Genomic DNA, 15,686 nt, shown 5'->3' on the forward strand with positions numbered 1-15,686 from the left:
GGTCTAAGGGATCCATCTTTCTTTTTCACCGAAATACAAATGCGCCAGCGGGAGAAGACAATTTGCGAATAAATCCTCATTTGAGGTTCTCAGAGACGTATTCGGACATAGACTGGGTCTCAGGTATGGACAGAGGAATGCTCTTGCCTGGCACTAGATCAATGGGGCAGTCCCAAGGACGGTGGGGGGGGGGGGGGGGGGGTAGATATTCTACAGTCACTTTGCTAAAAACATCAAGGAATTCAGAGCAGACCTTGGGGAGGATATCACAGGAGGAAATAGCCCGACAGAAGATGACTGGGTTACTGCGAATGACAGGAGTCAAGCAACGTGACTTACAAGAAGAGACCCAGGAAGTAATCTGAGCGTGATGCCAATTGAATTGAGGAGAATGTGTCCTTAGCCAGGGTAGACCCAGAATAAAAGGGTTAATGGATTGCAGGAGAACCAGGAATTTAATCCATTTCAAATGGAGAGCTCTTACCATCAGCCGAACATAAATGGTAATGCAGGTGATAGAGCCATTAGAGACCTGGTTTCCATCTACTGTGGTGAGTATCAGTGGCTGAGGGAACTTCCCAAACGGAGCTGCGATACCAAACTGGAGGATATGAAGTTCCCTGTGGATCTCGAGTCCACAAAGCAGATAGAATTTGAGGACCATCAGAGGAAAAAAGAACAATGCGCATGAGAAATTCTGATTCTTTCTGGGGACAGGACGAAGAGGACTGGGATCCTAGGATGACCTCCCTGCAATCACCTAGAAGGTGGCGCTTCCCGGACTCTTTGGGCATAGAGAGAGAAGGTGTCCAGGATCCCTACAGTAGAGACATAACCGATATTTCAGGCGTCTATCTCTTTCTTCAGAAAATAGTCGTGAACGACCAATTTGCATGGGTTCTTCCATGGAGAGAGCAGGAGATTGAAATTAAGGTACCAGGCGCGGAATGGATCAGCGACCTTGTTCCCGTTCCTGTGTGCGTTCTTGGTGGTGGATATCCACTTTGATACATAAGAAAATTAAATCATCCAATTTAGAAGGCAGATCCCGTGATGCTAATTCTTCCTTTATCCTGTCACTCAATCCTTGCCAGAATTTAGCGATAAGGGCCTCATCATTCCAATGAAGCTCAGACGCTAGTGTCCGGAATTGGACTTGTACTGACCTGTAGAGAGAGATTCCTGACGAAGGTTTAAGAGACCAGTGGACGCAGAGGACACATGACCAGGTTCGTCAAACACCCTGCGAAAGCTTTCAATAAAGGTCATGGAATTCTGAAGCAACGGATCGTCACGTTCCCATAATGGTGATGCCCAGGCAAGGGCTTGGCCTGAAAGGAGGGAGATTATATAGGCCACCTTAATTATGTCTGAAGAAAAGTTTTCAGGAACGAGTTCAAACTGTAGAGCACATTGATTAAGAAACCTGCGGAACTTCTTTGGATCTCCGTCATATTTCTCTGGAGGTGGTATGCGTAAACCTCAGGAGCTCGTGGAAATGGTAGAGCTAGTTGAGGCTGAGGCAGCAGTAGAAGCTTCTATTCCAGAAGGGACCACAAGGCGTACAGGTAATGACCCTTGAAGGGTGTCCAGATGAGAGACTACACTCTGAATACACTGTAGGAGTTGAGCCTAATTGGCGTCTTGCTGGTCCACACGTTGGGCCAAGTGCAAAAGAAGATCCCGGGCTGAAGGTTCATCCTGGTTACTCCATGGCCAGAGTATACTGTCATGATAATGACTTTTGAGTATGCTGCTGACTGATATTGACACAACTAGACAGGGAGGCGCAGAGTCTAACTCACCCCCGGTATTCACCAGGGACCCCCGCAAGGAGTTATGGGCTTGGTTGCGTGAGATGCACAGGTCGCGGTCTCCAAGTTAGTTATCAGTGCAGCGGGAGAGAACAGGAATGGTCGTACAGTCCGGGTCAGATACCAAATGATAGCGCAGTACACAAGAGTGATCCAGAGGAAAGGTCAGGAGCAAGCCAGAGGTCGGAATGCGGATAACAACAGAGCCAAATCGCAGGACAGAGAGTGGTCAGGAACAAGCCAGGAACCGATATAACAATAACAGGAGCAAGGGAACAAGATAAAGCACGCTGGAGTAGGTGAAACCAATACTCTGCAACAGACAGATTGGAGAAGGTGCCTGATATACCCTAACATGGCCCCTGATAGGTAGGGAATGATATCGGTGGTCAGATCCACCTGATCGCCGACATCCTGAGTAAAGAAGTGTCCCATTGCCTAGCAACAGGACGCAGGATTTCTGCGCATGCGTTCCATTGCTAGGCAACGGTGCACGATTTTCCACGAGAGACAGGCGTCCGTGCCCAGCACCTATGCACAGTGCGGGGACGGCGCCTGACACTTTGCTCTGTGTTCTCTCAGCCCCTGGGCTCTGAAACTTTTTTCTCTGTGTTTTCTCAGCCACTGGGCTCTGACACATTTCTCTGTGTTCTCTCAGAGACTGCATCTTTCAAAAACCCTCTTTCTAGGGTCTCTTCCATACTAAATGTTCCCTCTCGCTCTTGGGGTTCTCTTTAGTGATATGGGGGTCTCCCACTCTCTGGAATTGGGGACTCTTTCCTCTGCATATGCAGACACACTTCTGCATGCAACGTTCCCTCTTTCTCTTTTGGGGTCTTCTCCCTCATGTGGCTCCCCCACTCTTGCCTGTAGGTTGCAGTCATCAATCACCCGCTCTTGGGTCAATTGCGGAGGAGCCTGGGACCTCCACCTCCACTGTCCCAGGTCCCCAGCTTTTGCATCACCTCTCTATCTGTGTTTTTCTTTCCTGCACTTTTCTCTGCTTTAATCCTGTCCAATCCCACTTTGCTGACAGTCTCTCCTTTTTCTCACTCAGTCTCTCACATTTCACAAACCCCTAACTCGCCTCCCAGGTGACCCCTGCTGTAGTCAGTGGGGTGCGTGGTTTACTAAAACACCACTAGGGCATTATTTGGGTGCACAAAACTTGGAAGTTGGGGTACAAAATAAATCAAGAAAATGTTATACAAAATTGAAAAGACTAATGTGTGTTACATTAAGTCACAATCTTTTCAGCAGATGGTTATAATAGATGGAGGTCACAGATCTGAAGGTAAATTGTGTACACATGAATCGGCATGCTCATCCGGACTTTCAGTCGGTGGTGAAATCGTTACAAAAATTGCATTGAAAGTAAGACTGCATAGTTGTGTACCCAGATATACTGTCTCAGACTCCCAATCTACTGTTGTAGGGTCAGGTAAGATGCCAGGGACAGGTTCTTCTTCAAAAAGTGACTCATATGAGTCTCTATGAGTGGCAGAGACTAACTCCCTGTCCTAGGCTGAAAGCGTTGGTATACTCTATTTTTACCACATTAATCCCCAAACATTGATATGGAATTTTTGTGAGTATACTTAGTGACCCTCGACTTCGCCCAAATTTCCTGTTTTTCCTTCAAACAAAGTGAGACCTGAGATGGGGGTAAATGAGTGTCTTCTATGTGACACTCTGAAAAAGATGAAGACGAAGGGCTAATGTGACGTGTCCTCTTCCTTTCAACTTTTTTTAAATCACGAGAACGGGACATAGAAGAGATAATTGAATAAGTTGCACTAACTGACACTGTGTCCTCCTTTGTCCTGCTCTTTAATTGCTCTCACCCAATTCATGTGACTGCCCCGCCCTTCCCACATGGGACAAAATTGATGCACTCAGTTATCCAGGCTTGCATCTCCCGCCACCTGTTGACAAATGGCAAGCCTACCATAGAAAAGTAATAATATAAACTGTCTTGTTTTATTTTCCTGGCAGGATTTTAAATAGTTGCACTTCTAATATGGAATTAGAGTACAGAAGTGAGGGTGTCTGTAATAGGTGTAGTAGGACACTTTATGTAATATTTCTGGCTCGTGTGTAACACTTCTGTCAAGTGGGTGGATCCGAGAACGGATCCGAGCACGGATCCACCCACTTGACAGCAGTGTTACACGAGCCGGGGGAGAGAGGCCTGTCTAGCTGTGATTGCCCGGGACTTTTTCGATCTACACGCTGACTTTTCACTTCTGTCCGGTATGAGTCCATTAGTTGTTTATGCTGGGATATTGTACAAAAGGATGTTTTTATCTTTGTGATTTTATATATTGTGTGAAATAAATCCTGAAGATATTATGCCAGATTCTCTCTATATTTTTCCCTTTCTATATGTTATGATCGGGTAATGAATTGACAAGGGAATCTATTGTGGAACTTACATCAATGAGTGGATTGATTTTACTGTTTAAGTGATCCAGTTCATTTTGCTATACTAAACACGTGTGGTGGTGTTTTTAAGCAGCCATTAGTAAACCCACGGTGCAGTTTGGTATTCCTGGGTGTAGGATTTGTGATTGTTATTTCAATTACTAACCTAGTATCCATTTACCTTTTGTCTTTAAATTTTATATACACAATCGTTTGGAGACACTGTATAAGACAAGCAAAGTCCTTCCATGTGACATCCGCTTTGATAACAACTATTAAGAAAATTCCATCATTGGATTTAAAAGAAGCGAATTTTGTGGTGGACATTTTTTCCAGTACGCAATTTATTCTGTGTTGAACTTGCTTTATGCGCCTTATGTACCTCATTGTTATATTTTATATAAGGTTGAATGAAGTGACATTCTTTGAGGTAATTAGGCAGCTATTGCAGGGAGTGCTTTTTTGGATTATTATATTTTATCCGTTTTGACTACTGCTGCTTCAGTGACTCCACACCTCTGCTGGTCACCGCCCGGCATCAGCCGTCTTCTGCTTTCTCTGCTTCTGGCTCCGCCTGCCAATCTACCCAGCACTCACCCAGGGGACCGCGACCTGCAAAATAGTGGCAGCTAAGACCACACCTCCTTGCGGGGGTCCCTGGTGTATACCACCTACTCGTTAGACTCTGCACCCCTGAGTGAGCAATACCAAACCTGGCAGATACAAGGGATCCATTAAAGACTCTCAAATTTCGTTACAATATAACAATACTACATACACCGATCAGTGACAAGTGAAGTGAATAACATTATCTTGTTACAATGGTACCTGTCAATGGGTGGGATATATTAGACAGCAAGTGAACAGTCGATTCTTGAAGTTGATGTGTTGGAAGCAGGAAAAATTGGCAAGCGGAACAATCTGAGTGAATTTGACAAGGACCAAATTGCGAAGGTTAGACGACTGGATCTGAGCATCTCCAAAGCGACAGGTCTTGTGGGGTGTTCATGGTATGGATTGGGTACCAACTGACAACAGTGTAAATGTCAATAGATTCTTTCTGTTAACATGTTTAAAATGGTGATACTGTGACTGTCGACACTCAAAGTGCAATGCCAGAAGGCGGGTCAGGCACCAAATAATTAATATAATTTTTTTTTTTAAAAAACCCTGCCGGCACAATACAGTACAATAATACACAATGACCTAAAATAAAAAAACATGCCCCCCAAAACAGTTTAAATCTAGTGCTACCAGCCTACATTGATAATAGCAAAATTGAGGGAACAAAAAGTGTGTGGTCCCCCTGATTTTACTAAAACCAGCACTAGGGTTTGCCAGCCGGGGCCAGTGGCACTATAGCAGGGGAACCCGCAGCGTGGGATCCCTGCCATAATGACAACCAGCCCCAAGCTGGTCAGCACAGGGTTGGATTTCCCTGAGGAAATGGACCCCCCCCCAAAAAAAAGTGCCCTTCCCCCCTAGTGGTACCCAGCCATGGGCGGTGGGTGTGGGGTAATAAAAATATATTTGAAAGTAAAGACACCATTTTGCCTTGGTGCACTACAGGTCCCAGCATACCCATGGCTGCCAGGGAATGCTGGGACTTGGGGACCTGTAGTGAACCAAGACGAAATGTAAATAAACCACACACCTCGTTGTAAAAATATTTTATATGAAAGAAATAAAAAACCCCCACCCCAATAACACTCACCAATATCCAGGTTCTTCATCTGTAATCCATGCTTGTCCCAAAAATAAAATGATATCCCTCGATCTAGCAGCTCGCACCTGAAAGAAAAGCCATGCCCATTAAAAAAACAACAACAAAAACCCACATTCCTGGTCCGGCAGCTTGATAAAAACCCAACAAATGACGCAAATTATCTCTTGACAGCAAGAACTACTGCCACTTAATGTAAGAAATACAGTCGCCAGGTCTATTTATAACTTGGGGCATTCCCATCTTCAAAGCTGAGTATGTGGGAAAGCCCCAGGTTATAAATAGATAATGCTTTTTGTCCCCCTGATCTTACTAGTACCAGCCTAGGCCAGCAGCACTAGGGTTAATGTGTTTTTGGGGGGGGAAGGGAGATTTGTTTTTTTTGCAATATTATCATGTGCCGCACCCGCCAGCTGTATTGTCGGCAGTTCTAGCGGCTGTAATGTCGGCTGGTCAGCTGGCTACCAGTCATTGTCCTTTGAATTACTACTGTCGACAGCCACAATGTCACTATTTTAAACATGTCAACAGAATGAGTCTGTCACACGTTACACTGTCACCATTTTGGTGTCAACAATATAAGTGTCGACAAATTCACCTTAGTCAGAATCATCATCATCATTTATTTATATAGCGCCAACATATTCCGTAGCGCTTTACAATTGGGGACAAACATAGTAAACTAATAAACAAACTGGGTAAAACAGAGAAAGGCCCTGCTCGCAAGCTTACAATCTATGGGACAATGACTACATCTCATCCATATGTAGTGGTTAGTACCTACCAAGAGTTGTCAAAGGAAGGAAAACTGGTGTACCGGCGACAGGGTAATGGGCGCCCAAGACTCATTGATGCAGGTGGGGAGCATAGGCTAGCCCATCCTGTCCAAGCCCATAAAAGAGCTACTGAAGCACATATTGCTGAAAAAGTTAATGCTGGCTATGAAAGAAAGGTGTCAGAACACACAGTGCATCACAGCTTTCTGTGTAAGGGGCTGCGTAGCCGCAGACCAGTCAGAGTGCCCATGCAGACCGCTGTCCACTGCCAAAAGCTCTTCAAACATGCATGTGAGCGCCAGAACTGGACCATAAAGCAATGGAAGAAGGTAGCTTGGTCTGATGAATCACGTTTTCATTTATATCATATGAATGGCTGGTTGCGTGTTCGTCGTTTACCTGGGGAAGAGATGACACCAAGATGCACTATGGGAAGAAGACAAGCCAGCAGAAGCAGTGTGATACCTGGGCAATATTCTGCTGAGAAACCTTGGGTCCTGGCATTCATGTTGATGTTACTTTGACACACATCACCTACCTAAACATTATTGTAGACCAATTACACCCTTTCATGGCAATGGCATTCCCTGATGGCAGTGGCCTCTTTCAGCAATATAGTGCACCCTGCCACACCTCAAAAATTGTTCAGGAATTGTTTGAGGAACATGACAAAGAGTTCAAGGTGTCGGCTTGCCCTCCAAATTCCATAGACTCAGTCCAATCGAGCATCTATGAGATGTGCTGGAAAAACAAGTCCGAGCAATGGATGCCCCACCTTGCAACTTGGGGGACTTAAAGGATCAGATGCTAACATCTTGGTGCCAGATACCACAGGGCACCTTCAGAGGTCTTGTGGAGTCCATGCCTCGATTTGTCAGAGCTTTTTTGGCGGCACGAGGGGACGTACACAATATTAGGCAGGTGGTTTTAATGTTGCGGCTGATCGGTGTATACTATAACATACTAAATATTACAATGTATTTTTAAGCAAAGAATCCTAGGGCTGGTATTGGTAATAATATCTGGGGTTTGCTTCTGGCAATATATCAGGGGCTAGAAAAATGTTTGCCAACTCCACACAACAAAGGGATGATTTGGGAAACAACGGCAGAGTGAAGAGTGATAATTCCTTCATGAATAAATCAGCAATGTGATTTCCAATACTAATATTAAAGATGTTTTGCAGTAAGATGTATTGATCGTTAGTGAAAGTAGAATTTGTCCACCTTTGTTTTCGTTAACCGCGGACACCGCCAGGACTCTCACCTTCTTCATGCGAGCGTCCTGGCCGTCGCTATGATGACCGGGACATCACTTCCGGTGTCTTCGACTGGGCAACAACCGGGACGCTGTAGTTCTCCTGCCGCCGCGCCCGGCCAGCTGTCAAACAGCCGGGAGAGCTCGCGCGGGTCTGTATAGGACCAGCTGCTCAGGGTTAGGCACTATATAGCAACTGCACACTCTCCCCTCATTGGTTGGTAGGGTTATGTATTAATTAGGCTGCTCCTGGGGATTCTGCAAGGGCTCTTCCCTGATTGGCTACTTGGACTATTTATGGCAGTGAGGACTGAGCCTCACTGCCGATTATAGCGTTCTGTTCCAGTACTGCTGCCTGCTCCTATCTTTGGTGTTGAAACCTGTGATTGATTACCCGTGTATGCCCTTTGCCTGTTCCTGAATTCTGAACCTGTGCTTCTGACCCTGACCTATCGCCTGTCCCTGGATACTGAACCCGTGCCTGTGACCTTGACCCTTCTGCCTGTACCTGACATACCCTCTGGTGCTCTGTCCAGTCTGCTGATCTCTGGCCTGCTGCTACTCTGTGTGCAAACTCCTGTATCTGTGCGCTGCCGTGTAAGCATAAACTCATACTACTCTGAGCATAAGACCTGGGGGCATTCGAGTACCTGTGAGCATAACCAGTCTCTACGGGAAAGAAGGCTGCTAAAGGTGAAGACCTCTTCTACCTGTTCTATGGGGGGTATTCAATTGACGGCGGGATCGCCGAAAATCCAGCGCTCTAAAAATATTACCGTTAATACGGTAATCCTGCGCGTAAAAACCGTTAATATGGTAATTTACTCGCTGGATTTCAGCTGGAGCTGCGAGCTGAAATCCAGCGAGATATTACCGTATTAACGGTAATATTTTTCGAGCGCGGGATTTTCGACGATCCCGCCGTCAATTGAATACCCCCCTATGAGTTTATGCCGCACTGGTGGCCATAACATTTTTCTCCCAAACAACTGCCTCTTTTGCTTATCCTTATCTATTGCACTTTCACCACTCGTGTTGTCTCATCCAGTGACTATTTTCACATCACTAATTTTGAAAATGTTTAATTGTAGAATGCACCACAGGTATTGTATATAAAATTTGAGTACAAATATTAGTGTTTGGCAGTCCGTGAATTAGTTAGTGAATGTTGAGCTGAAGAGTTTGAAAGAAGGGGTAATATGACTTATGTCTGCTTGCAGCCACCTCTGTGCAGTCTCTAATCCATGCATACTCAAAAAAACAGGCAATGACTTGTTACTGGTGCTCATTCCATGAAAAATTGCAAAACGCCCACTTCTTAGCAGAAGTGGTGGGAACCAGTACAGTAAACATATGAAATAAATCCAAGGATAGACATAATGGAATCTTAAGGATTAAGAGGCATCTTTAAACATGTTAGGTCAATTAGCTCTTCTCCAGATAAATAACTTGTTACCTCACTTTTTTTTTACAGCTAGGCTAGAACTAATACAAGCACATGAACTTTGCTTAGTAACACGATGATGTGGATATAGAAGTTACCTCCAGGGGTATAGGTCTGAAACGAGTTAAATGATTAGGAATTGAACTAGCACACCTACGCTGTGTAAATGGGGCAAAGTTCAAATTAAAGAAATAAAAATAATTGCATTGGCATTATAGACGTCTAACTATGGTTATGTTACAAATGAAAAAAAATCGTGTTACCTAAAAGTGTAATATGATAACATACTTATATCATATAGCTTTATTTAAGAATATATTCCGCTAATAACGATTCAAATGGTTCCCTTTTGGCCATGTCACTGTGATCTGGCATTTTCTGATGCAACCACATTGCTTAGTTGCAGTTCTGCAGGTTGACAAAAGACAAACAGAATGAAGGGAGGAAGTAATGGTGGTTTTCCACTACCCTGGTCACTGTACTTGTCTGTTGATAATAACGTGCAGTCAGCTCAAATGTATTCCGCAGTCTTTGACAGCTGTAATGGTGCTATAAGTCTCACCATACCGCGCCAGTTTGTAGCATGCTGGGACTTGTAGTTCAACAGCCTGACATCTATAAGCCCTATATCATTGATATATAGGCCCTAAAACTCTGCAAATAAAATGGGCATGAGGTGGTCCAGTGTCACAATGAAGCTCACCATGTAGATGGCATAATCTCCAAGTATTAAACTAGATTAATGAAGCATCATCTATAAAGTGCATAAAGATGATGCAGGTTTTTTTTTTTTTTACTGTGCTGACACATGGACACGAATTCTACCTTTAAACAGGGGCCCCTTCCACGGGTCATCGCCAAGTTTATCTCTCCCATTCTCCCTTTATTAAAGCTACCCACAGGTCCCATTGGCTTTTCACCGCCTTCTGAGCACCTTTTACCCAATCAGCACAAAGGCGGGCGTGGTCTTACAGTCAGTCGGCTAATATCAGTCTGCCCCTAGTCCTCTCGTGACGTCACGCCATGCTGGATGACATTTAAAGAGGTGGCACCAATTGTACCTTATAAATAGCTAATATTAGTGGATTTCTTTTCATCTCAGGAATATTCGTGCGAATGAGGCCTCGGGGTAGGAGATATAATAAATGCAGCAGGAGCTTTAGTCGTACTAGAATGGCCATACATACTGTGATATATTATTAAAGCCAGTGGAGACAGATCATTTAAAGTTTTATTTTTCTAACATCTGATAATTTAATATAAACTGTTATAATAGTGTATATTTTACATTCCGCCTTGTGTTTAATTTAATAAAGTAGATATATATATATATATATATATATATTTTACCTGTGGATTTTATCGAGAAGGATCTTTAATCTTGTGATTACCGCACACTGCAGCAGCAGCGATGGCAAACGGTGAGTGATCAATGTTGGAATGTGATATATGATATAATTGTTAGGTACTTTACTATATGAAACTGCTATAATTGTTCTGTTACTTGTGTCTTTTGCCCTACTTTTCCCTCATGCATGTGGTTGGCAGTGTTCCACAGCTACTTCATTACTTTGTCGCAGGCTATTGGCTAATAGTTGTCCTAGTTCTTCACATATCCCTTACTTTTAACATTGACTAGCTTTTCGTCCTCACTGTCCTGTCTGCTATTCAGTATAGGGGATTTAAAATGCAGTAGATGAGTACATGCACATTGCAACAGATATTATGTCTATTTCTCTGCAAAAATATGCACTCCTTTATGTGTGTATATATTTACAGCTCTCTACTTTAGAAGTCTACAAGTTATGCTTTTCTGCAAAGATAACCCAGTGCAAAGACTCTTGCTATGCTAATAATGGTTGTACTTTTATTTTCATATGTTAAAGCTGCACTCCTGGTTAGGGTGGAAAATCACCCTACCCATTGGTTCCCAAAGCCTTGAGACAATGGGATCTGAAGACCTTTGCGCCCCTTAAGGGACCTTATGGTTCCAGGTTTTAGGGATAGAGAGGCCCTTCCTCTATAGGAGGCCCTGAAGTTGCTGCACTCCTGTGCTCTTTTCATGTTTCCACTTTTTTTTTATGTTTTCACATTTTCGCACTAGGAAGACAGAGCACCTGTCTCGGGTCCCCTGCACCTCCATGCAGGGGACCCATCTTTTCATGGGGCTCCATAATTTTTTTCACAGTCCCTGCTGAAAGCGCAGGAGGGTGGTTGTACAGAATACTGTGAAGCAGCAAACATGGACCTTGCCGCTTTTTATTGGTTCTCCTGCTCACACCCACCTCAGCAGCCATTTTAAGTGGTGTTCAAGAAGTTTTTGTTCCTTGTGCTATACTAAAGAAACAGAGGATAAACTGTTTTGGCATGCTATTTCCACTGCTCCACTAAGGGGAATCAGCAGGTAAGCGAAGATGTAAAGATTGAAATTTGAGAATACTGCTTTAAATAGTCCATTATTATTGATTTATATACCACCAGAATATTTGATAATTTACCTCAGTCATTGCCCCATTGAAGCCTACAGCCTAATTTCTCTATCACACAAACCCACACTCTAGGGCCATTTTGTCAGAAGCCAATTAACCTATGGATGTATGTTTTTTTGGACTGTGGGAGAATACTGGAGCATCCGGAGGACACCCATGCAAAAATGGGGAGAACAGACAGTGCCCTGGTCGAAATTGAACCCATGGCCCCAGCTCTGTGAGGCACAAGCTCTTTTTATATAATGTTCTTAAGTTTTAAAGACATCAATAACAATTGTACCACAAATACAGACAAAATTGGTAAAACCAACAAAGTAAAATACATGATGGATTAATGAGGCAATCAAATACAATTTATGATATCAATGGGCCTGATTCATTAAGGAAAGTTCAGTAAAAAAAATTGAGTAAGTAGTCTCCTGGACAAAACCATGTTACAATGCAAGGGGTGCAAACTAGTTTTCTACTTTGCACATAAGTTAAATACTGTCTGTTTTTTCATGTAGCACAGATACACTGGTGGAACATGCATGGACTCTCGAAAATAGCTGGCCAGTCTCCTTCTCGAATCAGGTCACCCAGGTCCTGTTCCCAAACAATTGTAAACTTGGTCATGGAGTTAAATACGTTTTCTATAACAAGTTTATAATTATTGGAGAGTAAATGTGGAGGGTAGATCATGGGTGAGCACATCTTTCAAATTCTGTGAGTTCTCTGGTTATAGCTGTACGAGGAACAGGAAGTGTTTGATTTGAAGGTATCTCCATATTTCTAAGTTCAGTAAGTCCCATTTAGTCTGTACCTGTTCAAAGGGAGACACACCCGTGTAACTGATCAGCTGGCCGACAGGTGTGATCCCTGCCCAAACCCATGCCTTGAATGCACTATTTGGGCATCCCAGAGGGAATGAGGGGTTCTCAAAGATAGGGGACATGGGTGAGATGGGTAAGGAGATATATGTGAGTGTTCTGAGGTTGGACCACCTAGTGATGGTGGGACCAATTGTGGGGTGTTTAATAGAAGGAAATTTACTCAGCCAAGGGGTGTATTTGGTTGAAGAGGTGTGACCCCCTCTATCTTAACTAATTGTTTATCACAATTGGTATTTGTCCACTTCAGAATCCTACCCAACATGACTGCTTCATGAAGGAAAGTGTGGGAGTTGTAGACTTCACAAGTGACTCCCTCTGTATAGGACATCGTGTTTGAAACGGGGTCTCTTCCCTCTATCCTCTCAGTAATCTCTGTAGGTCTAAGAACCACTTGTCGGGTATGTGAATTGGGAGAGTCTGTAGGAGATATAAAATTCACAGGAGAATATTCATTTTCACTATGTTGATTCTCCCTATCCAGGAGAAGCCCCAAAGGCAGAAGTTCTAACAAATGTGTCCCCCCACCTCTTCATATTGGTTTATGGTGAGAGAGATAGGGTTTTTGTAGGGTTTTTGCGTATGTAATTGGGGGTCATAGACTTCAGCATAAATGGCCAGGTGGAAAATTGCTTTCAGGTATAGCATCTACACCTGAATTTTATATATATATATATTATTATTATTATTATTATTATTAATTTTTATTTATAGGGCGCCACAAAGTATCCGTAGCGCCGTACTAGGACAAACAATGGCACAGTACAAGGTGAAACAGCACAGTACAAGTAACAGTAAGCACTATAACTCTGGGGGCTCAGTCACAGCAAGAAAGAGAGGGAGGGGAAAAGTGAGTACAGGCAGGTAACTATGGCCCAAGAGGGTGGGCACGGATGACAGGTAAAGAGTCACTGAGAGGAGCGGAGAGAAGCGAGAGGAGACAGAGGGCAGAGGGTAAGAGAGGAGGTGAACTGAGTAGCTGGAGAGCGCAGTTAAAAGTGATGGAAACAGGAGGTAGGAGAGCCCTGCTCAAAGGAGCGTACAATCTAAAGGGAGGGGAAGACAGACAGACACATGGATGAGACGGAGACGGAGTCGAGGAAGGGGGAGAAGGGAAGAAGGGATGAGAAAGAGAGGAAGCCGACCAGTGGGAGTTTAGGCATGAGACTGGAAGGCTTTTAGGAAAATAAAGTATATGTATAAAGTATATGTATGTTTGTCATATAAAATGAATAATAATATAAAGTGCGATCAGCCATTAAAATGGAGAATAAAGAAGGTTTCTCCGTAAAATGGCCATCGCACAATTTATAGACAAATAAACACTATACCAGCGCTCACCAGAGTACAAAATAGGCTGCCAGATGGGGAGATGAAAAGGTGATCCCTAAACCTCTTCGAATAACAGGACAGAAATATAACAGAAATTTACTTTTGCACATATTCTATGTTTGTATCCTGATGTACGTTGCTTATAATACAACTTTGCACATTTACTATTGGTCTTCCACCTTTTTTGTTTTTAGCGCCGGGGATTTCTGTTATATTTCTATCGCACAATTTATGAATGGGTTATGGCAGGAGAAATCAAATATTTATCCTACCATAGCCCTCTTAACGTTTCTTAACGCAAGCCCCATAGATTAGTATGAGAACTGTGAAGTTCTGCAATTCCTTAAGCAATTTGCAGCCATGCATAATGATTGTCACCACACTGTTTTAATAAATAGACCTCTGAGTGTGATACAGTATTGGTCAAGCCTTTTTATTACATGCTTGCACAAACTGCAGCTTATCTTTGAGATATCATAGAATAAAGGATAGGAAGATAATTATTCAAATGTGGGGTAAAACATATTTTCAGCTGCCCACAAGTCCTGATGTAGACCATAGGTGGAGTGTATGGTTTTGTAACATTTTACATTTTCTTTCATATTAGAGGTGAGACAAACGATGACTCAGTTTTGGGAAGAACACTCACGCGATGCAACGGTGGAAGAGATGATGCTGGACACAAGTGCTGAGCTCTTATCGAAGAAGGAGAAGCCAGAAATCATCTCATTGTTGCCTTGCTTGGATGGATTAAATGTGCTGGAGCTTGGGGCTGGGATAGGGTAAGAGGAAAATAAAAGGATTTCTGTACATTCAGTTAAATATTTGAACATTTGTAATTCTGAACAGACAATGGCTATGTTTGCATACTTTATTTATTGTCCACCACTAAGTGTTGTACTCCCATCGCAATACTTGGCAAATAGTCCAAATGAGGTCAATTCTACATTTCAAAAATCCTCCTAGCTACTGTGCCTGGATAATTAAATGCATGATGCATATTTTTCTTGGGAAGACCATTCCCTTAAAGACTATGAAGCTGCCATTTTGCATTATCTGCTGAGGTAATGTAAGTATATTCCGGCGGGCAATACGCCCAAAATAATCTTTGTATACTTCTCTGTGTACCTGTTACCTACAGAGAATGGAGACAGACATTTTGTAGATTGAACCAATGTTCATGAGATTACAGCCTATCCATTCACCAGGAACTGGTGATATCATATAGACTTAGTATGCATGGAAAGAAGTAATGTAATAGGAGGAAATGAATAGGATATGGACTGCAGTCTGGATTGTACAGTGCAAAGTGGTAACTGGTTTTAAAGCCAGGGTTATGATTTATTTTCATTTGAGGGATAGAGGGAGCCAGTCAGAGCTGGATTAAGACTCTGGGGGGCCCGGGGCACTTTAGACAGGGGGGCCCCTAAAGTGTACTATGGCTATAATTTTAGACAAATACACAGACAATACTGTGTGCACTACTGTTAGGTGCAGGCAGCTCCCCCTTAATGAGTAGAGCAGTGTGAAGTGGGACATACCTCCCAACTGTACCTAT

General features: G+C 43.3%; 1 protein-coding gene and 1 long non-coding RNA gene across 5 annotated transcripts in view; one reads left to right on the forward strand and one right to left on the reverse strand.

The window, feature by feature from the left end:
- Window positions 1-10,312, reverse strand: part of LOC142104164 (uncharacterized) — a 52,007-nt gene extending 41,695 nt beyond the window's left edge. Inside the window, exons 1-2 of the long non-coding RNA XR_012679523.1 lie at window positions 10,264-10,312; window positions 5,953-6,029 (exon numbers count right to left, since the gene is read on the reverse strand). This is a non-coding gene — a long non-coding RNA (uncharacterized LOC142104164). The remainder of the gene's footprint in view (window positions 1-5,952; window positions 6,030-10,263) is intronic.
- Window positions 3,963-15,686, forward strand: part of LOC142104163 (uncharacterized) — a 40,868-nt gene continuing 29,144 nt past the window's right edge. Inside the window, exons 1-3 of one of the 4 annotated variants that reach the window (XM_075188676.1) lie at window positions 10,540-10,567; window positions 10,842-10,859; window positions 14,736-14,910. In XM_075188676.1, the coding sequence (XP_075044777.1) occupies window positions 10,555-10,567; window positions 10,842-10,859; window positions 14,736-14,910 (206 nt within the window). In that variant the 5' untranslated portion in view covers window positions 10,540-10,554. The other 3 variants (XM_075188678.1, XM_075188679.1, XM_075188677.1) reach the window with 3 other exon arrangements.

The sequence above is a fragment of the Mixophyes fleayi genome, chromosome 10 (assembly GCF_038048845.1).
Source record: "Mixophyes fleayi isolate aMixFle1 chromosome 10, aMixFle1.hap1, whole genome shotgun sequence".
Taxonomy (NCBI): Eukaryota; Metazoa; Chordata; class Amphibia; order Anura; family Limnodynastidae; genus Mixophyes; species Mixophyes fleayi.